General features: G+C 34.8%; 1 protein-coding gene across 1 annotated transcript in view; it reads right to left on the bottom strand.

The window, feature by feature from the left end:
* INTU (inturned planar cell polarity protein) overlaps nt 1–24,967 on the bottom strand; it is a 96,100-nt gene that overhangs the window by 35,569 nt on the left and 35,564 nt on the right. The window contains exons 3-7 of the mRNA XM_011935591.1: nt 23,356–23,441; nt 17,148–17,351; nt 11,643–11,761; nt 6,562–6,651; nt 2,445–2,522 (exon numbers count right to left, since the gene is read on the bottom strand). Coding sequence (XP_011790981.1) covers nt 2,445–2,522; nt 6,562–6,651; nt 11,643–11,761; nt 17,148–17,351; nt 23,356–23,441 — 577 coding nt within the window. The remainder of the gene's footprint in view (nt 1–2,444; nt 2,523–6,561; nt 6,652–11,642; nt 11,762–17,147; nt 17,352–23,355; nt 23,442–24,967) is intronic.

Here is a 24,967-nt window from a genome sequence, read left to right as displayed (position 1 = left end):
AGCTCACTGAATGACAAAATAGCAGGTACATATGCTATTGGAGTATCAAAATAATATTCGCTGATTCATCCAACAAATATTTGAGTGACTACTACATTCCAGGCACTATTCTCATTGCTGGAGTTATGGCAGTAAAAATATCAAGACAAAAGACAATGAGCTCCCACGAAGCTTATGTTCTAATGGAGAAACACAGCAAATGAACAAATGGTAAAAAACATGAATTCGTGTAAAGGACTATGCAGAAAATAGCACAATGTGAATGGGTGGTGTGACAGGTTGGCTATTTTAAGTTGAATGGTTGGAGAAGAAAGGCCATTTGAGCTGATATTCCAATGTCAGGAAGATCCAGCAAGAAGAAAAAGTACAAAAGCCCTGGGGTGGGGAAAATCTTTGCCAAGGTGTTTGCACCCTGAGCAAAGGAGCAGAGGAGGCACGTGTGCTTTGATATCTGAAGTCAGAGGGATAGGTAGGAGCCAGATAATAATATAGAAAGATCACTCTAACTGCTATATGAAAATTAGTTCAAGTGGCAAGACTGAAGGGAAGGAGACCAGTTAGGAGGCTACTGAAATGTGTGAGAGATAGCAGTGGCTGGACAGGGCAATAGTAAAGACAAAGAGAAACAGACACATTGGAGATTTTGAAGACAGACTGATCAGGACTTGCTGATGAATTAGCTGGGAATGGTGAAGGAAACTGTTATAGCTTTAAGTTGGTCACAACATTAAACTGTTAGTATATAGTTAGTTTTCTGTGGCTCATAGAGGATTAACCAGCTCACAACATTAAAAAGATAATTAAGTCTCTACACTTTTTGGTCTTTTTGTAATTTTTCACAACTGGCCCTTACTATCTTTCATAATCAGAAAAAAGTTGTTAAAAAAAATTATTACAAAATGTCTATTAATAACATCCTGGATTCACTGTGCTTCTTGGTTTTAAGAACTCAATGGATCTTCATATTTATTATTGTAGTTTGCTCTTTAAATTCTCACTTGAAGTAGAAAAGAGTTAAATTTGCTGCTATCAAAAAGATACTTTCACTATCAATGGAAGATAAATTTCAAGATGAAAGAGAAATTAAGTCCCTCTGTCCCCAGTCTACTCTAATGGAATTTGCAGGACAACTCCAATGGACTATTTTCATGTATGAAACTCATTGCAAAATTTAATCTTTGATAATCTCTGGTTTTATGAAAACAGAAAGCTTTAATTAGGGCAAAATATGGCAAAGTTTGCATCTCTCGAGTAAACTTAAAGAGGCAGTTCATAACCACATTCTTACTCTTCATTGGTTAAAAATTTCCTTGCTAGTAAAAGGTAAAAGCACTATTTATGGATGCCCAGCTCTTTGTAGCTCACTCATTTGGAAAATGTTGGTAAGTAATTAAGTTTGACAGGGATGTGCCTCCTCAGTGGTTCCTCTAGAGAACACTGCACTGCAAACTAGATAATTTTCCCAGATGACACAATCACAGAAAATTCCTTCATGATGTTGTGAGAACAATGAGAACAAAGATCCACTATAGATAAACAGAGAGCTGATATCACTATGGTTTGGAAAAATGTATAAACTGCCTTTGGATTTTTGTACTGATATACTCCTAAGGCTTTAAACACAAAGATACCATTTTAGCCCTCAGAAATACAACAACAAAAGTCACTATGAGAAAAATCGATTTCCCATACCCAGTTTTGTGTGCTCAAATGTTAAATGTTACCTCAAATTTCTGCCTTCAGATCAAGAAGGTTAAAAAAGCAAGAAGCAGAAAAATATGCATAGCAGCACACTTTTATTAAAAAGGGAATATATTTTTATTATATAGAAAAATATATGGAAGGACACAAACAAAATCAGTCAATACTGTCTCTACTGTATGTCTTTTTTAAATAATACTGCATAAATTTTTTACTAAAGATTTTTTTTGAGAAAGAAGCATATTTCAGGATAGGGAATTTAATGGTCTTACAAGCAAAGAAAAACACAAAAATATACTTTGAGTCTTTCTCTTTTCTGTATCTGTTATGAAGAAATACTCTTACATTTCACCTTACAGAAATATATCAAATCAGAACACAGTTGTGGTTATGTCACTAATTCACTAAGAAATTTCACTAAAGTCATATTTGAGACCAAAAACGAAAAAAAAAAAAAAAAAGGAATCAAATGAAAAACTGCCTACTGTTGTAACATAAAAGCCAGTAATAAAAGATGAGAAAATAAGAAGAGGAAGGAGAAAAAGAAGGAGGTGGAAGAATAAGGAAAGAGAAAGGAGGAAGGAAGAGGAGAAGGAAGAGGAAGGAAGAGGAGGAGGAAAGAGGGAAGGAGGAGAAAGAGGAGACAAATAACTAACCTGTTAAGTAAGAAATGGTCTGAAATGCAAAAGGTGACTTAGAATCATGTAATTAAAACTTGAGATTCAACTTGAAGAAGTACTTACCTATCTAAAGAACCATACATAAATTTTAAGGTTTGGACGACATTTTCTATCATATTCCTTAGCCGAGGAAGAGGAACTCTAAAAAAGCAAAATTACACATATTAATTTACAGCATAATCAAATGACATTTATCTAAAAGAAGCAGATCATCCTTGAATTTTACACAAACGGAATGTGAAAAGTGTATGTGTCAACTCTGAGTAAAGCTGTATAAAATGGTCGCTTTCAATGACCATTGATCACTTTATTCTAGATTTAGTTCCAGCATGAATCTAACGGGGACTTTATAACACCATTTATTTGCAAATCATGTAACTCTTTCTAAAGTTCAGTTTCTTCATCTGTAACATGAGGCCAATAGTCACCAAACCCTTCTCAGATTGATTCTGAGGATTAAATGAAATTAATGCAAATAAACTAGACCTGGCCCACAAAAAGAAATGCTAAATTCTTGACACTTTTTAGTATTACCCACATATCAACTGGGCCTCCAAATCCTGTGACAAAAACATACTCTTAATTGAAATGGAGAATGGGAAGAAAGTAGGAGAAAGGAAATAAAGAAATGGACTTATATTTTCTCATTGAAGCCTTATAAGAATTTTATAAGGTAGCTCTTATTATTTCCATTATGCCAGTGAGTAAACAGAAGTCCAAGAAGTTACATAATTTCTGCAAGGGTAGAAAGGGAGTAGAGCCTGCTGGTGAGCACTCATCTTCTTAGACCCGAAGTTATTCTCTCACTACCCCACACTGTCCTCCTGGTTAGGTTTCCGCTATTCACTGCAGCCATCATGGGAATGTGATCTTCCCATCTGAAAACACACGTCCCTCGATCATGTGCCCCACCCTAAATTCTGTGGGACAGCACTTTTCTCACCCTGCTTATAAAAGGCACAGAGGTGAGGAGGGAAACACACAGTCTATGGCACTGAAATGGACAAGGAGAAAATCCCAGGGCTTTGAGTTCAATTACAAAGCACGTGCAAAATGTTGGTGATATGAAGACATGTAAGTTGACACTGAAGAGGTACTTGTGCGTGATCTCTCAATACTCTATTTCCAAGTTTGAATAAATGAGAATAATACTACCTATCTTTTAGTTATGTGAAATGAGATGGAAGAGGGAAAATAATCTGGAACAGAAGGTTGGTATGAGCATTTAAGAGAAGGGTAAAGAGATGGCTCAAGCTTACTTTTCAGTGGAAGCTCAGAAAAGAGAATAAAGGGGATCTTCAAATTAATTCTAACTTATCAAGCCAAGTTCTTTAGGATAGGAATGACATAAATATTTAGGGAAGATGGCCTCCCTTCCCCCACCCTGATTAATAAAGATTAAGAAACTGGCTAGAGCATACGTCATGTGGCACAACCTTAGTCCAGAGTTCAGCAGTGACAGTCCTTTGTTGGCTTCAAGATACAACCTCACCTGGAAACTGTCTCTGCTTAGCTGATTCGGCTGGTATTATCAGAGTGTGGTTGAACAGCCTTTGCTCAGTTCCTTAGCCAGGTCTGCCTTTCCTCTCTCTAACTGCCTATGCTACCTTTATCTCACCACTGTATTTTCTTTCTTCTCTTTTGCCTTTTGGGCTGATACAAAAGTCTTAAAGAGACATGTTTTACTCTGCTGCTACATCCTAAATCATCTCATTCTGGATGTTCTCCAATCTTTGTAAACCCAAAATTTCTTTCTTTTCTTTTCTTTCTTTTTTTTTTTTTTTTTTTTTTGAGACATTGTCTTGCTCTGTCACCCAGGCTGGAGTACAGTGGCAGCATCACAGCTAACTGCAACCTCCACCTCCAAGGCCCAAGCAATCCTCCCACCTCAGCCTCCCAAGTAGCTGGGACTACAGATGCATGCCACCGTGCCTGGCTAATTTTTGCATTTTCTGTAGAGACAGGGTTTTACCATGTTACCTATGCTGGTCTTGAACTCTTGAGCTCAAGAAATCCACCAGCCTTGGTCTCCCAAAGTGCTAGGTGGTGTGAGCCACTGCCTGGCTGTAGACCCATGCTTTCTAAACAACTCTTTTGTTCCTCATAATCCAAACCCACAGGCAGTCTCTGAGAAGGGTTCAGTATCCTATTTTAGACAGAAAAACACACATTTTTCTCTTGTGTGGCTGGTTAAAGAGTGCCCTCATCTAGTATATGTCACAGCGCCATTATCCCCCATGTTAAAAGATTTGAACCCCACATTTATGATAGATTATATTTCTGTCCAAAATTAAAGTTACCTTCAAAACATAATCATTTTGATATTTTTCACCGTAGCCATCTTTGGAATTCCTGTTGTGATGGTAAAATAGGTCCACAAATTCTTTGATACTCTTCCCCTCAAGAAGTGAGGCTTAATTCCTCTCCCCATGAGTTTGGGCTGAGCTTAGTAACTCAATTCTAACAAACAGAATGGTGGAAATGACAAATATTGTGGAAATGGCAGTGTATCACTTCTAAGGTTAAGACATAAAAGGTCTTGTAGCATCCCCCTCTTTCTGTGTTTTGGCTTGCCACTTTGGAGGAAGCCAGTTGACATGTTATGAGGATACCCAAGCAGCTACAGAGAGGTCCACGTGGCAAGAAACTAGGCTTCCTATCAATGGCCATGTGTATAAGCCACTTTGGAAGCAGATTCTCCAGCTCCAGTTAAAGCCTTCAGATAAGTCTATCCCTGGCCAACACTGGATTGTAACCTCAAGAAAAGATCTTGAGGCAGAACTACCTGCTAGGTTACTCCTGGATTCCTGAACCACAAAAATACCTCTGTGTTAATAAATGTTTACTATTTAAGTTTAAATTACCCCTATGTTTTGGGGAACAATTTGTTACACAGCAATAAAAAATGAATACTCTGCTATATAATGAAGGAAATCTGGTTAACAAAATCATTAGTAATAAAAAATAGTCATATTCACGTTCAGATTGGCTAGATAATGCATCTTTCTGGTACATCTTTTTCTTTCTTGGGAAGCTTGAAGCAACACCAAGAGAAAATTTATCTCAACTGGTATTCTCTCAAGTTGTATCCATCACGTATTATAGTATTTGCTTTGATATTTGATTCCTATTTTGTAGACCATATGCTATGATTCTACAGACCAAAGGGGAAAACTAAAATGTGTTTAATTACTTAATAAAAGTTGTCCGAACACCTTTTAAAGTAGGCAAAAGTCTAAATTACAAGTTTTAAAATCCATTGAACAGGAACATAACACTATTATAATAGTAGTTAAGTTCATCTCATTGGGGCCATTCTCCATACTTGTAGTCTATTTCTCCCTTGATTTTCAATGTCCTATGACATTAGGGAATCAATGTTGTAAAAAGAATTCAGACAGACCCTCAATCAATTTCCAATCCTGCCTCTTGTTGACTATGCGAGCTTTGGCAAGTTATTGAACCCTCTTTTGATTTTACTTTCCTCATATACAAAATGGAGCCAGTAATCACTAAGTATGTCTGGAAGTGATTTTGAAGATTAAATGAGTTTAATAAATGTAAAGTTTATTAAATAATAAATTTAATATTTATTAAATATTAAATGCAGTCCCTGGAGCACAAGGTCAGTTTATTATAAATGTCAATCCTGCTTTTACCTCCAACTATTAAATGTATACTTCAAAATACTCACAAAAAAGTTAAGAGGGAGACCATGATAATATACAATGTACCATTAGAGAAGTCACTTTAGAGTTACATATACCTTATTTTGTCAAAGATGCTCAAATTAGGGCAAAATACCCTTCTGCTGACCCTTAATTCTCCAAAATCTGGTCCAACAGTAAAAAACTGTAAATGTGCAAAATCCAAATCACAATATTGTCAAAAATTTTAGCAGAGGCAGAGCTCATCTCTCAGCCACCTCTCTACTGACCACAAAAGAAGCAAGTGTATTGACAGCCCCACCCTTACGAACTGGCCCAGCTGAGGCTCCATGGCACCTTTCTGCATTAGTCATACCAAATGAACACAGGTAACTATTTTACTAGCGCAATAGATCTTTAAACTGTAAAACTGTTCAAGGAGTTTGTCTTTTGACAAAAATGTAATAATTTTAACAAAAGAAACGTAATATTATTTTGAAATGATTTTAAGGTAAGCAAAAACCTCAACTTACTCTTCAGAAGGCAGGCCAATTAGCAACAACTTGTCAGATTCTTTCCAATAAGCCACGTGAATTTGTTTTCCATTTAAAAGGAGGGATGAGCTAAGAAACAATAAATTCAAAATAAGATAAAAATATCTTTAAATATCATAAAATTATAATTCATAAAAGATTGCATATGGTATGATTTAAGAACTGCATACTTAATAAGTAGATTCCTTTTCATATACCTGTCACACAAAAAACGCAAGGAATTATATGACAGTAAAAATATACTGCAACATATTAAAAAAAAAAAAACAACAGAAAACTCTAGGCCAGGCTGGGTGTGTTGGCTCACACCTATGATCCCAGCACTTTGGGAGACCAAGGCAGGTGGATCTCTTGAAGTCACGAGTTCGAGAACAGCCTGGTCAACATTGCAAAACCCTATCTCTACTAAAAACACCAAAGACAGCCTGGTGTGGTGGTACATGCCTGTGATCCCAGCTACTCGGGAGGCTGAGGTACAAGAAGTGCTTCAACCTGGGAGGCGGAGGTTGCAGTGAGCCGAGATAGTGCCACTGCACTCCAGCCTAGGTGACACAGTGAGACTATGTCTCAAAAAGAGAAAAAAGAAAACTCTAGGCCAAACAAAAGTAGACCCATTATAGAAAAAAAAAAAAAAGTTGAAATTATCTTGCTAACATTAAGCATAATATAAATTTTTTTTTCCAAAAGAAAGCTTCAAAACTGGGTGCAGTGGATCATACCTATAATCCCAGCGCTTAAGGGAAGCTAAAGTGGGAAGATCACTTAAGCCCAGAAGTTTGAGACCACCCTGGGGAACAAAGTAAGACCCCATTTCTAAAAATAATAATAATAATAAAAAAAAATTAGCTGGGCATAGTGGAGCGGTCCTGTAGTCTTAGCTACTTGGGATGGGGACTGAGATGGGAGGATCACTTGAGGCTGGGAGGTCAAGGCTGTGGTGAGCCATGATTGCACTCCAGCATGGGTGACAAAGTGAGGCCCTGTCTCAATTTAAAAAAAAAAAAAAAAGAAAGCTTCATCTCAGTTGGTTAATTTAACAAATATTTTGTGACTGCCTATTTATGAAGATGATTTGCTAAAGAAAGGAAGATGTAGTCCCAGCTGAGATGACAATCAGTATGGGACACAAATATATAAACATGTAACCAAAATGTAAGTCAGATTTAAATGTGTTCTCAAGGAAACTTTTGGGGTGATGAATATATTCATTGTGTTGATAGTTTCAGGGTATACACCTAAGTGAAAACTAATCAAACTGTACATTTTACATATGTTCAGTTTACTTCATTATACTTCAGTGAAGTTTTAAAAATTTAAATATGTTCTAAAAAGAGATACAATAACGAACTACGATAATATAGAGAACTTTGTGTAGAATTTTAAATATAAATTATTAAATGAATTTTTCCACACAGAACATTACTTTTGTCTTAATACATTTTAGATATGCATACACTTTTAGACAAATATTAGACTCTTGTAGTATACTAATATTACTATAGTTTAAAAAGTGTGTATGCAACAAAAGATACACACATTGCTAAGGAACCCCTAAAATAATTTTCATATTTATTACCTTCTCAAAAAAGTTTTTCTAGCTGTATTTATTGCTTTCCAAATAACAAAATCTAAATATTAGGTAAAATAACATCTATTCTTTATAGTAGAAAAAACGAAGGCAAAAAAAACCAAAAACCAAAAACCAAAAAAAAAACCCCAAAACACCGCACAGAGAAACTTAAATTTTCTTTCTAATAAGACTGTAAAGGAGGAATGCACACCTTATGCTAAATGAAATGCATCTCCTATGCTAAATGAAGGAAGCCAGTCACAAATAGCCACACATTATATGATTCCATTCATATGTAATGTCCAGAACAGGGATATCTATAGGAATGGAAAGTAGATTAGCAGTTGCCTAGGGGTTGGGCTGGCTGAGCTAAAGGGTATAGGATTTCTTTCTGAGGTGAGAAAAATGTTTTAAAATTGACTTTGATGAGGGTTGCGCACATCTGTGAATACACCAAAAAGCATTTACTTGTATACTTTAAAATTTATTATTTGTATATATTTAGGGGGTACAAGTACAGTTTTAATAGATGGATATTGCATGGTGGTGAAGTCTGGGCTTTTAGTGTAACCATCACCTGAGGAGTGTACATTATATCCATTAAGTAGTTTCTCATTTCTGACTCCCCTCCCGCCCTTCAAAATCTCCAGTGTCTGTTATTTTACACTCTGCGTCCATGTGAATACATTATTTATCCCCCATTTATAAGTGAGAATATGTAATATTTGACTTTCTGTTTGAGTTGTGTCACTTAAGATAATGGCCTCCAGTTCTATCTACTTTGAAGCAAATGACATGATTTCATTCTCTGTTATTTATTCCATTTACTTATTTAACTTATTCCATTTATTTATTTGTTCTTTTTTATTTCATCATATATGCATACACCACATTTTCTTTATCTAGTCATCTGTTGATGGATGCTTAGATTGATTCCATTATCTTTGCTATTGTGAATAGCACTCATAAATATATGAGTGCAGGTATCTTTTTGATATAATGATTTCTTTTCTTTGGGTATATACCCAGTCATGGGGTTACTGGATCAAATTGTAGTTCTATGTTTAGTTTTCTGAGAAATCTCCATACTGTTTTCTGTAGAGGCTGTATTCATTTACAATTCCACCAGCATTGTATAAGCATTCCCTTTTCTCTGCATCCTCACCAGCATCTGTTATTTTCTGACCTTTTAATAACAGCTATTCTGACTGGTGTAAGATGTTATCTCATTGTGCTTTTAATTTGCACTTCTCTGATGATTAGTGATAAGCACTTTTTCATATGCACATTATCCATTTGTATGTCTTCTTTTAAAAAATGTCTGTTCATGTCCTTTGCCCACTTTTTAATGGGGTTATTGGTTGTTTTCTTGTTGAGTTGAGTTCACTATATAGATTCTGGATATTAGTCACCTGGTGGATGTGCAATCTGCAAATATTTTCTCTCATTCTGAAGGCTATCTATTGACTCTGTACTATTTCTTTTGCTGTGTAGAAACTTTTCAGTTTAATTAAGTCCTACTTATCTATTTTTTGGTTTTGTTGCATTTGCTTTTGAGGTCTTACTCATGAATTATTTGCCTAGGCCAATATCCAGAAGAGTTTTTCCTAGGTTTTCTTCTAGCATTTTTATAGTGTCAGGAATTACACTTAAGTCTTTAATTTAACTTGAGTTCATTTTTATATATGGTGACAGAGATGGGTTCAGTTTCATTCTTTTGCATATGGCTATCCAACTTTCCCAGCACCATTTATTGAATAGGGTATACTTTCCCCAGTATATATTTTTGTCAACTTTGTCAAAGATCAATTGGCTAGAGGCATGTGGCTTTATTTCTGTTTCTCTATTCTGTTCCATTGATCTATGTGTCTATTTTTATACCAGTACCATGCTGTTTTGGGCTACTATAGCCTTATAGTATAATTTGAAATCAGATGATGTGGTGCCTCTAAGTTTTGTTCTTTTTGCTGAGGACTGCTTTGGCTATTCAGGCTCTTTTTTGGTTCCATATCAATTTTAGGATTACACATGCACTTCAGATGGGTGAACTGTATCACTTATGTACTATATCTCAATAAAGATTTTAAAAAATAAAAAGAGGCCTGCAATATGCTTTTATGAACCCAAATTTATAAACTAAATAGAGCCTCCAGTACTACTGTATTGAAAATAAACTAACAGTTTGTATATACAATATATTAAAGTCACATAGTTAAACATGACTTTCAATTAGTTAAAAAATAAAATTCTTCTTTCTATTGCCTTGTAGATTCTACCTCTTTTAAAATCATAGAAATGTCATTTCTACCTGAATATGGGGAAAAAAAAAGTTAAAGGCTAGAAAATCCAGTTTGATATTTTCTCAGTATCATGGAGGCTGTTGAAATTTGAGATAAAATTTTTTTGTAAAGTCTAAAATTGTTGAATATTAAAGAAGAAAAATTGTTTATAATTCTTAGATTTATTTTATGGAAAAAACCACAAGCCTAAAAGCTTTGAGCCTCTTCTTCCCATAAATTAACTATGGCATTTCAATCTCACGGCTTAATAAATCAATGGAATGGGTATTTGACTCTATAATTGACTATATTAAGAGTTTTAAGTATAAAATTATTTGACCTCAATTGGATGAATGATGCTCATCCATCACTGAGTATCTACACTGATGATGAATGCATCTGTCCTATTTGTCTATTTTTGGTTTTGTTGCATTTGCTTTTGAGATCTTAGTCATGAATTATTTGCCTAGACCAACGTACAGAAACATTTTTCCTAGGTTTTCCTCTAGCATTTTTATAGTGTCAAGTCTTACTTTTAAGCCTTTAACCTAAATCAAGTTAGATTAAAGGGACAAATGGTAGCTAAATAATGTGTACACATGGACATAGAGTGTGGAATAACAGACACTGGAGAGTTTTAAGGGTGGAAGGGTAGGAAAATTCACTGATTATGAATAGCCCTCCTAAAGAACATTCTGCATTTTTCTATCATTGTTGTAAGAACAGAGTATGTCCTAACTATATGACCAATTTTGGTGTTCAGTCATTCTTGCCAATTCTGTTTGCCACAAAGGTATTGCCTAGGAAGTTAACAATCAAGATAGAAACATGAAAAAGCTGAGATTCATAATTATGCCATGCTTAAAAGATACACCTTCATGAAGAAGTAATAAATATAGACCCAACTGTTATTTAAAATGTGCCAAAACGCCCAGATCTACAGCTGTGTTGAGAATCTACACTTCAAATAGATGACTGGTAGAAATAACTTAGATGAAGCAAAAATCTGCAGACATTCTGCAGATCTCGTTAGCTATAATGTATAGATATGTACATGTATATACATAGATTATAGACTATCATGTATATAATACATATATTGTAGATACAAGTATACTTGTATAACAGATACTTGTTTCAGCATTTTATTTGTCAGGGTGAAATAAAAGAACTTGAAAAAAACAGAATTAAAGCCAAATAAAAATTATTACCTAGTAACTTGTGTCCCAGTTACGTTTTCCAGCATGTCACAGAGTGTGAGAAAAATCCCTCTCACACTTTTAAGTTTCTGAGATGCTTCAGACATTGGATAATGATAAAGAATTTCCTGCTGTTAAATGAAACAAATGATCAAACCACCCAATTTTCTAACCAGTACCTTTGTCAGGGAAAGTTCAAACTTTGTATTAAGAAAAGAACAAAAAATGAATCCTTTCAGCTTCAGTGGGAGTTTTGTTCAAACACAAGGGGAGAACTATGCTTGGAATTTTAACACATTAACTAGCATGTAAAATACTACACTTGAAAATAAGTTGGAGACTGCCAAAATTAGTCATAACAACAAATAATATACTAAGTAGGATACTAATTAATTTAAATTACAATTCATTTAAAATAGTTTCAAACTTTAATCTCTTTAATAATAATTTGTAATACTAACATTTTATTATATTTTGTTAATAGTATACAGTTATTCTCATCCCTGTGGTTACACAGCTACATAGGTACCACAAGTAACTATTAGGAGTCTTTAAATTTATTTACTTTTATACTACTTTTTTAAAAGACAATATTCAACATTTTTGGTGAAATCATTAAATCCAAGCCAAGACAGCAATTAAACTTACAAAGTGAGAATACAGAACTAAATTATAATATAGATAATAAGAAAAAAGTGTCACAATATTATAAAATCTTATCTGTCAAATTTGAAACACTGTGTATGCCACAAACTAATCTGAATTCAAACTTTAAAAGAGCATATTTTATTTTAAAACATGGAAAATACTAGATGTACAAGATAATTCACAAAATGCCTTATGTTTTTCCATTTTCAAGAAGAGCATGTCTCAGGAAACAGTTTTTATAAAATAAAATGACAAATTTCAAAATCAGGATGTGGACTGTCTTAATACTGTCATACAAAGAGATGAACCATTCTGTACCTAATTTTTTGTTGTTACTTAAAGCAACATTTATTTCTCTCACAAGGAAAATTAAAAGCAGGCAAAATGAAAATGTTAAGATAGAAACCATGAAGAATTCAGAGTGGCTTCCAGTTGCCCTGTTTAATGACTATATCCATAAATATTAATATTGCCACTATTGAAAACCCAAGCTCCTTAAATAGCATCATATATTTTCTCTGGTTCACTATCTCTCTAAAGAGTATTACATATCTTGCTGTGGTCTCACTATACAATAAATAATTACATGATATAGTCTCCATGTAAGCACATTCAATATACGCAAATTGCTATAGAATATGCTGGTCAAATACACTCTGCCTAACAACTAAAATTTTATTGCAGTAATTCTAATGTAAAAAAGTTACAAAACATTATTTTATATCTAGAAATTAAGTTAAATATCAGTTAAGAGCTTCTGTTGTCTACTTAACAGATTTAAATCTTGGCCAATAAATAATTTTATTGTATTTAGCCAAAATACCATACACTACTTTAAACAAAAAAAAAAACCCATATACTCTTTGAATAGTTTTTTGAAATCTCCAAGCTTATGGTCTTTACATTTTGAAATCTTGTAACTTAAAGAAGATAAGCTTTTATCAAATATGTAACTCACAGAAAACCTTGTGACAGGTAAAATGACCTTATGAGATTTTATTATAAATTAAGCCATACCAGTCAAAAAAGGTCATTTGAGAAAGTCTCTATTCCAGTCATAAAAGCCTCACTATTAAAGACCTGGCAAGCTCTACGGTTCTTAACCAATTTAATTAGCTGCATTTTAAAGCACTTATTAGTAGCATGCATTTGCAGCAGCTTCCACTCTGTTCAATAAGAATAAAAGCCTCTCTTAATTACAATGTTGATACAGGGCTGGCAACAGACAGAAACCTGTTCTTTTGAGAAACATCTACACACTTTCCCATGGAAAGAAAGGCAAGAATGACAAAAGGTCTTAGCAGTATCTTACTCCAAAATGACTTAGAAGATTCAGGATGTTATCGTCCCAGAAATTTGTTGTATGTTTTATATAACAAATGCTTAAATATTTCATTTGTTTTAAAAATATAAAGGATCAGTACTACACACAAGAAATCAGAATTATTAACTCTAGGTCTGTATGTATTTTTCAGAACACAGAAATAACAAAAATGTGTTTTAAGTAAATTCCTTCTTTGCCATTTTGATTATTCACTAAATTTTGATATATGAAGCAACACAAGGAAATGAATCCTTTTGGATAAAATAGCTTTAGCATTGATAACACAGACTCGAAGGATTTCAAAAAGAAAGAGATAAAGATTAGTTAAAAAACTTTGAAACTCACTTCTGTGGAAAGCATTATGTTTGACTAGATGCTGAGAGACCCTTTGGTTGTAAAACCAGATCCATGGCCAGAACATACTTGTCAAATTGCTGACATGCAAGAAGCAGAGAGGTTTCCAAGGACAACCTTCCAGCCTCCTCCATTATTGCAGAGCAAGTTAGGGCCTCTGCTGGGAGTGTTGAGTGGTGGGCAGAAGGACAGAAGCAGGCCTGTCCTGAGGGCTGATTCCCATGACAGCTTCCGTCAGGACACTGAGTACTGGGCTAGGAACAAGGTAGGTGAGCTGAGCCTAGAACCACTTTGTTAAGACCATACCCTCAAGTAAGACTGAAATATCCTAGGTCAGTGGCAAAAGCAGAAGAAACAAATTATCTCTGGAGGACAGCATCCCCTCATTAGAATGACAAGACTCCCAAAGATAACATCAAGCAATAAGTTTAGTCAAAGATCCCCAAGGACATAAGAAGGCAAGCCATTGCAAGTGAAAACTTTGTGGCACATGAGAATCCTCTCAGGACTAGAGCTTGTAGAATGGGCAGATACAGAATAGAGTATAGAGTCTACAAGTTTAGAGTTACAAAGATGAGCAAGCAACAAAAGACCACCAGGAATATCATGGCAGATTTGAAATGATGATTAAACACTTTTCAGAAACTTCTAAAAATAAGTATGTAATTGTTTAAATACAAAACACAATGGAGAGATTAAACAACAGTTGGGGCATAGAAGAAGTAAAAAGCTGAACAAACACTAGAAAAGGCACATTCCTTACAAAGGAATGATAGACTGACAGTAGACTTCTTAAGAGCAATAATGGAGGTCAAAAGACAAAGGGATACTATCTTCAAATAGATTAGAGAAAATAACTATCTACCTAGGTGGCACAAGCAACTTACGTATTCACTTGATCTTCTTCCTGGCCACACAGGAAGGCTACATTTCTTACTTCCTTGCATATGGATAGACCATGTGACTAATTCTACCCAGTGGAACATGAGCAGAAATGATGTTACTTCTTTCAAGTCAGGTCTCCAAAATGTCCCATGTGATACTGTCTGCCTTCTCTCTTCTCTCATTGGTCAATTAGATGCAAAGGATCTAACAGAGGACTCCTAAGCCCTTGGGAATAATAGGAACACTAGAAGAAAGGCTGGAGTCACTGAGCCACATGACCAGGAATAGTTAAATGAAATGAGATCTAAACTTTCATCATGTTAAGCCACTGAGACATTAGGATTGTTTGTTATAGCAAGTAGCCTACCCAAATGAATACAATCTAGAGTTATCAAGCTACCTTTCAAGAAGAGGTAAAAGAAGCCATCATCAGATAAATAACAACAAAAAGAATTGATCACCAACACACTTTCCCTAAAAAGACATGTTTAAAATATATGTTTTAGGAAGAAAATAATGATCCAATAAGGACAGTTTCCGATGTAAGAGGATGATAAATAAAGAAAATATGAGGCACAATTGTAAATTTAAGCTAGGTAAAGCTGTATGAAATATATAATATTTATATTAAAAACAAATATACAAATATATAATATATAATTATGTTTATACATTTTATAATACATCATTTATATATTGTATAATATATACTTAATTTATAAATTTTATGGTGTATAAAATGTTATAATAAGTAGTAGTTATAATTATAGATGATGGAGAAAAGAGAGCAGTAAAATATTGATGACAATAGCACATAAGTAAAGAGAAGGGTAACTGAAGCTAAGGTGTATTAAGGGGTTTGAGTTATTTGAAAGGGGGTTAAAATAGTGTTTCACTTTAGAATCTGTTAAGACAAATATCATGATAAAATTTTAACTGTAATCATTTAAAAAACAGAAAAGAGTATATAGCAAAAATAATGATACAAGCAACCAAAAATAGATAAGAAAAATACCACAGAAAAAGCAGTTCCAGTAGAAATTTTCAAAGAAGGTAGCAGAAATGAATTCAAATATATCAGTAATCTCTATAAATGGATCCACTGAGTTTGTTAGAAGAGAGAGACTGCCAGATTGGAAATAGGCTGTGTGTAAAAGACACGTCACATACAGAAAGACATGGACTGAGAAAAAGAAAGAAAAAAATTCAAATACTTATAAAATAAAGCTGTATGATATTAAATATTATTTTTAAAATGTTAATATTAAAAAAGGACTTTAAGACAGAAACAAACTAGGGTGGCGAGGATCATATCATGAGGTCAAAAAGTTCAGTTCTCCAGGAAGATTTAATAATTCTAAACATTAATGTACCTAACAAAATTGTCTCAAAATATATAAAGCATAAATATTTAGAACTGGAGGGAAAAATGGACAAATCCTCATCAGAGGGGGAGATTTCTATATCTTTCTTAATTATGAATAGGCAAAGCAGACAAGAAACCAATAAAAGATAAAACTTGAACAAAACAATTAACAGCCTCAAAACATTAATGTTGAAAGGTAACCTGGTATCAAAGAAAGGGCACAGAATTTGGAAACACTTCAGCTTAAATAGAAATTGTCAGTTACTAGCTATGTGAACTTAAACATTGTACTTATCTTTACTAGGATTATTTCCTTTACCTGCAAATAAAAATACCCAATATCTGATATTATGCTAGACAAGAAGTAGGTGTTCAATATACATTGAAAATGAATTTAAAAAATGTGTAAAACATAAAAATTATCGACAACCTATGTAAGAAAGTTAATGCTACATCCCCCTGCATTAAAAACTATTAACAGAAGGAGGGAATTGACTGTAACAGGGCACAGAGGAAATTTTTTGAAGTGATAAAAATGTCCCATATCATGATTGTGATACTGCTTACAAAAGTATAATATATTTGTCAAAACTCATCAAATTGTACACTTAAAATTGTTGAGTTTTATTATGTATACGTAATACTTCAATGAAACATATCAAAAAGAGCTAAAAAGACCTTAGCTTCTAAGTTAAAAGATACTGCAACAATACCTTCCTCTTTTTTCTTTTCCTACAGAAATAACTGAATAATTTGTTTTCATTTTAAAAACATTTGTGGTATGAAATATTCATATCTATAATAGAGTATTAGATACACAATTTTAAAGAAAAATAGTTAATTCATTTTTGTCTCTTCCTTAAATCAAATATACTCACTATTCACTGGGAATACAATAAAAGGTCCTTACTTTTTCCTTTGGACTTTTGAGGACACTCACCTCTTCCTTTGAGGTTTCTGAGTCGAGCTGTAGTGTGAGATACATAATGATATGAGGAGTGTTTAGGCTACTCTGCTGGATACCTTCAACCTCTTCTCCCCAGAGAAGCTTGACTAAATCACTTGTGTTCGACTGTGTCTTTTTCTGTCTTGGTTGGGATGTCTCCTTTTTCACAGCATATGCATTTTCAAATGTCAGTTTCACCTTTAAAAATTAAAACAATGTGTTGATTTTTCAACAAGGGAAAATCAGCTGCAATTTTCACAATGAAGGATCTGTGCATGCACATACACCCAGGTATGTACAGTATGTATAAATCATCCCAGAGTGAGGACTCCTGATGGCTGGGGCTGCATATTCTTGTATCTTCAGCTCCTAAGAGAGTGTCTGATACATATTACCACAAATATTTATTGAATAAGAATGTATAATGTTCTGTATAAAAATTCATTTAATCAAACATAATCACTGCAGTCTAAATTGTTGACTATAAAAATAAGACAGGCCATCAAAAACCAGAAATTATTATGATCTGATAGTGCAAAAAGAATAACATCACAATACGAATGCTGACAGCACTGGCTCATCTGGGAAGACAGAAGGAAGAGATTCAGCATTAACAGTGACTTCACACAACAGAGTTAACTCTCCTTTCAAATAAGGTGGTATTTCAAATATTCTTCTCTCAGACATTCTTTCTGGTTCTTTAAAACAAAGGCCAAGGAGAGTAAACGCTATCAACATGCTAGATCTTAAACCAACATGGCTCTAAGAAGATTATCAATTTTATCAAGACAGTTTTAATTTCATGGCCTGATGTTAAGACTGGTAAGAGTCCAGAATGTGGCCATTTACCACAGGTATGGAAAGGTAGCCTCCACTTCTCAATTACCTAATGGTCTGGTACTGGTCCATGGCCTGGGGGTTGGGGACCCGTGGTGTAAGAGGATGTCCTTATTCTTAGGAGATACATGCCAAAGGACTTAGGGATGAAGTATTAAAATTACCTATCCTTGGAAAAGGAAATATTTGTCTAGATACCAAATATTCGTTCATTTCAAAGAAGCACCAAAACTGGATAGCCACACATAGAAGAATGAAACTCTATCTCTCACCGTATACAAAAATTAACTTAAGATGGATTAAAGACTTACATCTAAGACCTGAAACCATAACAATTCCAGAAGAAAACGTACTCTTTGGACACTGGCATAGGCAAAGAATTTATGACTAAGACTCCAAAAGCAAATACAACAAAAATGAAAATAAATAAATGGGACCCAATTAAACTAAAAAGCTTTTGCTCAGCAGAAGAAATAATCAACAGAGTAAACAACCTACAGGAGAAAATAGTTGTAAACTATGCATCTGACAAAAAACTAATATTCAGAATCTCTAAAGAACTCAAATAAATCAGCAAGAAAAAAGTAATCCCATTAAAAAGTGGGCAAATGACTTGAATAGACATTTCTCAAAAGAAGATATACAAATGGTCAACAAACATGAAAAAATGCTCAACATGACTAATCATCAGGGAAATGCAAGTTAAAACAAAATGAGGTACCACCTTACCCCAACCAGAATGGACATTATTAAAAAGTCAGAAAACAATAGATGGAGCAGACATGGTGAAAAGGGAACGCTTATGCCCTGCTGTTGGGAATGTAAATTAGTACAACCTCTATGGAAAACAGTATGAAGACTTCTAAAAGAACTAAAAGCAGATCTATTATTAGATCCAGCAACCCTACTACTGGGTATCTACCCCAAATTCCTTTTTCTGGAATGAGGATTTAGAAGTACCCAAAAGAAAGTATATGGGAGCCTTTGGTGGTGTTCTCTGGAAATGTGAGAACTCTTTGGGGGAATTCCTGAGTACAGATTTTGTGACAGATAGATGGGAGCTCTGAAGATTGTCCCCTGGCATTGGGCTTTAGGAAGGAGCTCTGAGTGAAGATGTGTGAGCAGTACGGAAGGGGAGAAATCAGATCAGAGGGAGCATGAGATGAGTCACATCCTAGGGCAGCAGGTGTCGCAGAGGTGCAGCTGGAGTGTCTATGAGACTTGTGCATAAGCAGTGGTGACAAGAAAGTGGGTCCTCAGAGAAAGAAACGCATCTCAGAACAGGGAAGGCATCTTTCCCAGCTGAGATTCTTATGGGTGGAGAGGTCAAAAGATAGGGTGCAATCTACCAAAAATAAAAAAGGGAAATTTTTAAGTCCACCAAAAATAGACTTAAAAATTCACTAATTTTCTTCAGGCAGCAGCAACAACCTCAAATTTATGACTGGTTTGCTATGCTTGGTGAAAAACAACATACTTGAAAACTACTGTTATACTTGGCAAACTACATCATTTCTTTTCTGTGGTGCAAGGATCTTTTTGTCTCACCACGACAAAAACTCTAACACACACCACCAAACCATCCATTAAAATTCCTTAAGGAACTATTTCAGCCACCATTCTTCCGATTTAAGTAAAGTTGGCTCCATAATACAAATAAAATTATACTTTAAAAAGACATTTTTAAAAGCTAACATGTTAAGTAGCTACAAATGTCAGGAAATCTGGTTGCCTTGATAAAATGGTAAAGGGTGAGACAGATAACCAAATTAAGAGTTAAGTGCTATTTTAAAAAACAGGTTGATATACATAAATATTAGGGATATTATGTGTTTTATAGGGAAAAACTTTTATTAAATGATACTTAATGTAAGTTAGTTTACATGAAGCTTCTTATAAAGGGTTTTCTCTTATTACTCAGTGAGACTTTAACCTGGTCAAGGTTCAGGATCCTTCGTGTCCTATGTCCCTCTTCTTTGTGCAGTTTGCCCAGCATTTCCTCAGACCCAAGGAAGCACTCTCTATGACTCATCACTTCCAAAGTCTTGTCGCTTTGTCTTTTCTTTCTACTTCAGTCTTTAGCCTATCCTATTTAAAAAGCAATGTCTCTTCCAAACAAAGAAATCATCTACCAAACAAAGAAATCCTCTGATTCCCCTTTAGCTACCATCCTCTTCACAGATGGGACCTGGGGAGGCTGTCCAGAATTTCCAGCGGCTGCGGAAGCTGACCAGTCTCTCATCTCTGCCTCAGTCTGCACTGTCTCTCCCATCATCTACACTGCTCTCTGCATGTCTCATCCTTTCCCTGTTGGCTAATAGCTGGCAGATGCTTTCAATACTCCTTAGTCAAAATTCTGAAGGAATTGAGTCTGACTGGCTTAGCAGATTATCTCTCCTCCATCCTCTTCTCTTCTTGGGTCACCTCACTGAGTGACTGAAGATAAAACTTGGAAGGCTTCTTGGACTTCTCTCTATCCTGTAGAAAGTATTGTCCTCTTTCCTTCCTCTCTATCTTAAATCTAATCTCCTCCTCCATCCCTGGTCAGCATGTTGCTCAGGCCTTTATCATCTCTCTTCTGGACTACTGCAAAACCAACCACCTGGTTTCCTGACCTCCAGTCTTGCATATGCCTCCCCGATCCAGAGTGAAATATTCCTAAAATGCAAATCTGATTTGCATATAAGTCCTGCACTTTAAAATGTTGATATAAATGGTTACTTCTGGGTTCTGAGAATAGATTTACAAATATCTAAAAAATTTTACTAGTTTGTTTTCTAATTTTTCCACAGTATATGTATCATTTCTGTGTAACAAGGAAATAATAAAAGTTAAAACATTCCACTCAAGAATCATCTCCTTTAAGAAGCCTTTGCCCCCTCCTTTAGGCCTAAGAACTACCTGAGAGAGAAGAGGCCAAGACTAATAATCTTCAGGCTGTTCTCCTAGAAAAGCAGTTAGGATCCTCCAAAGCTCTAAAAAAGCCAGCTATGGCCCAGAGCTAAATGAAATCAGTCTTGGTCTTCTGCAAAATTTGGACCCAAGCTCCCAGATAAAGACAGGGGAGGAGACGATGTACTACATGCATGATTATGTACCTGTTAAATAAATGAGAGCACAGAGCTGCAGAAACGGATCAGAGTCACAAAAGTCAGCAATTAGATGACTATTTGCATCTTTGTTCTTGTCATTTAAATTTTTGAAAACCTCTTTTTAAAATCAACATTTTAATTTAGAAATTTTGAAACTACAGAAAAGTTGTAAGAAGAGTACAGTGATTGCCCATAATCCCACATCTAATGGCACTATTGTTAACATTTTGTCACATTTGCTTCATTTTGTCTCTTCTCTCTGGTCTTCCTTTCCTTTCCTTCCATACTCCTCCTTTCTCTATATGTATTTTTAAGTTTCTTGGCTGAACCATTTGAAAATTATTTGCAGGTATTTTAATACATCGTCCCTAAGTACTTTAGCAGGTCTCTCCTAAGGATAAGGGCATCTTCTTACACCAGGGGTCGTCAACCTCAGGCCACGGACAGGTATCAGAACCATTAGGAATCAGGTGGGATAGCAGGAGGTGAGTGGCCAGTGAGTGAAGCTTCATCCATATTTACAGCCACTCCCCATCATTCACATTACCACCTGAGCTCTACCTCCTGTCACATCAGTGGTGACATCAGATTCTCCCAGGAGCACAAAACCTATTGGGAACTGTGCATGTGGGGGATCAGGCTGTGCACTCCTTATGATAATCTAATGCGTGATAATCTCTCACTGTCTCCTGTCACCCCCAGATAGGACCATCTAATTGCAGGAAGACAAGCTCAGGGTTCCCACTGATTCTACATTATGGTGAGTTGTATAATTATTTCATAATAATAGCAATAAAGTATACAATAAATGTATACCTGACTACTCTTGCGTGTTTAAAAAGGATGGATTAATTGTGGATGGAACTAGTCCAAAATATTTAAATCCTTATTTCTTTCTCTCCCTTTTTCTTCTGCTAAGTGTGCACAGCTGAATTTGCAAAGGTTAATTAAATATAAATATAATGTGATTCTACTGTAACATAACTTTTCATATTTTTGAAGAAGAAGAGACATGATTGAACTCTGGTAATACTGGAAGCACACCTGCAACCAACATAAGAAGAAAAGGGCATCCCTCACTCAGGGATAATACATAGCACTTTATTTCTATTATTATATATATTGTATATTATATATATATGTACTATATATATATAGTAATATATAATGAAATAATTATATAACTCACCATAATGTACAATCAGTGGGAACGTTGAATTTGTTTTCCTGCAACTAGATGGTCCCATCTGGGGGTGATGGGAGACAGTGACAAATCATCAGGCATTAGATTCTCATAAGGAGCATATAACCTAGATCCCTTCCTTGCATGCACAGTTCACAATAGGGTTCGTGCTCCTAGGAGAATCTAATGCCACTGCTGATCTAACAGGAGGTGGAGCTCAGACACTAATGTGAGTGATGGGGAGCAGCTGTAAATACAGATGAACCTTTGCTCGCTTGCCCACTGCTCACTTCCTGCTATGGAGTCCAGTTCCTAATAGACCATGAACCACTACCAGTCCATGGGCCAGGATTTGGGGACCCCTGCTCTAACCCATATAAAGCATATCATCTTCCCTATGCCCCCAAAAAGAGAACACTAACTCCTGATGCTATCTAGAACAGAATATTCATGGTACACTCTGTTACCAAAAGGTATAGCACTCACAAAATAACCCTAATAACTGAAAAATGTCATTTACGATACACAGTGTCAATGTTTAGGGTATCAAAATGACTTTTTATACAATAAATTTATTTCTATCTACAAGGATTGAAAAATAATTCATTAAGTAGCCAAACAAAAGTCCAGGAGAAAAGCTTAATTAAATGACCAAAAAAAAAAAAATCAAGAAACTTGTATAATTTGTTTTTAAAATAAAATCATATTGGAAAAAAAACTTTATAGCAACAGTGATCTTAGTAAGTCAGAGAACAGAAAACTCCATGACTATTTAAAATGACTCTTCTAGGAACTAGATTGTTGTAAGCATATATGGTAGTTATAATGGGAAGTTTGTAATTATATATATTTTCATTACTGTTGCTGTTACTGCTTTACATAGAATTTTATTTGCAGATATTTTTCTCTCTTTTTAGAATAATCTCCAAAAGCTAATAATATTAGCAAGAGCTAAATTTTCTTAAATAGTCAATTACCAATGTAACTCATCCATTATACATGATACTTTTCAGAAGCTTAAAAAGGAAAATAGTGCAGGATATATTTATTTTATGTAACATCATAAAATACAGAAAAAGAATGTCCATACCTGCATAGGTCCAGGAATGCAAGACAGAACTCTCTCGATGTTTTCAGTAGTAACATCAACATCATTCACAGCAACCAGGACATCACCTGAAACCAGAATAACAATAAAAGATAGTTTTATTAATATCCAAAAACGATAGAGGTCTAGAATTGGAACATTAAACAGCTACTCTGACCTCCTCAAAGTTCAGTGAGAAATGTGGCACAGACAAGCACGAACTTGTCCAAGTTTATACAGCTCATTGGTGACAGGGCTAATCTCCTAACTTTACTCCTCTTAATCTATGATACTGCCCATCATTACACCATAAATAATACAACCTATAAATATTTAAAAAGATAAATATTTTTATTCTTGATGCAATTGGGAGAATTATGTAAATCCAAAGAACAAATGGAAAATTTATAGCACGAACCAAATACTGTACTTGACAAAACTGAATCTAACCACTTAGACCCACAGTAAAAACAAAACAAAACAAAACAAAAAACAAAACAAAAAAAACCCAGCTGAAATTCTAATTAAATCCATGTGGCACATCGTAACACAATATGCTATGGTATTCACTTCTGTTACTGATCTATGTCTACACACAGTTCTTTGCTTCAAAGGCCCCAACCATATCAAAATACACTGCATGTTTGGTAAAAAATTTCCTTTTCCATGTACTTAAAAAAATGTGTATGTTTTCCAAATCTGACAATAAAATAAAGATCAGTGTTGAAATGGAAACTTACTTTCAGAATATAATTAAAGATACCATCAATATACCAGTGAGCTATATTATTAGAAATATAGACATACCAAAGTTATTTTTCTCATCATTCCTAAATATATTATTAGGAAATTGATGAAATAATTCATACTCATCCATTCACTTACCAAATATTTACTGAGCACTTACTGTGTGCCAGGCACTGCTCTAAGCACTAGAGAAAAAGAACTGAACAAAGACAAAATCTCTACCCTCAGGGAGCTTAATAGTCTTTGGGGAAGATGGATAACAAACATGTATAAAGGTTGAGCACCCCAAATCCAAAAATTGAAAACCCAAAATGCTCCAAAATTCAAAATATTTTGAGCACCAACCTGACCCTCAAAGGAAATGTTCATTGGAGCATTTTGGATTTGGGATTATCAGACTTGGGATGTTCAACAGGTAAACATAATGCAATATTCCAAAAAAAAAAAAAAAATCGGAAGCACTTCTAGTTCCAGGTATTTTCAATAAGGAGTACTCAACCTGTATATGTAGAATTGCATTGGTAGACAATTCTTCATGAGTCTCATGTTTCTGCACATCTTATAGGCCGAGGCATTGAGAGTCTTTGATCTAGACTGTCTTTTCTTTTTCTTTTTTTTTTTCTAATTATTATACTTTAAGTTCTAGGGTACATGTGCACAACATGCAGGTTTGTTACATATGTATCCATGTGCCGTGTTGGTGTGCTGCACCCATTAACTCGTCGTTTACATTAGATATATCTCCTAATGCTATCCCCCACTCCCCACCACGCCCCACAATAGGCCCCGGTATGTGATGTTCCCCTTCCTGTGTCCAAGTGATCTCATTGTTCAATTCCCACCTATGAGTGAGAACATGTGGTGTTTG

Source organism: Colobus angolensis, unplaced genomic scaffold (assembly GCF_000951035.1).
Source record: "Colobus angolensis palliatus isolate OR3802 unplaced genomic scaffold, Cang.pa_1.0 Scaffold145, whole genome shotgun sequence".
In the NCBI taxonomy this organism is placed as follows: domain Eukaryota; kingdom Metazoa; phylum Chordata; class Mammalia; order Primates; family Cercopithecidae; genus Colobus; species Colobus angolensis.
The sequence above is the reverse complement of the archived record's forward strand: the minus strand, read 5'-3'. Positions and strand labels throughout refer to the sequence as shown.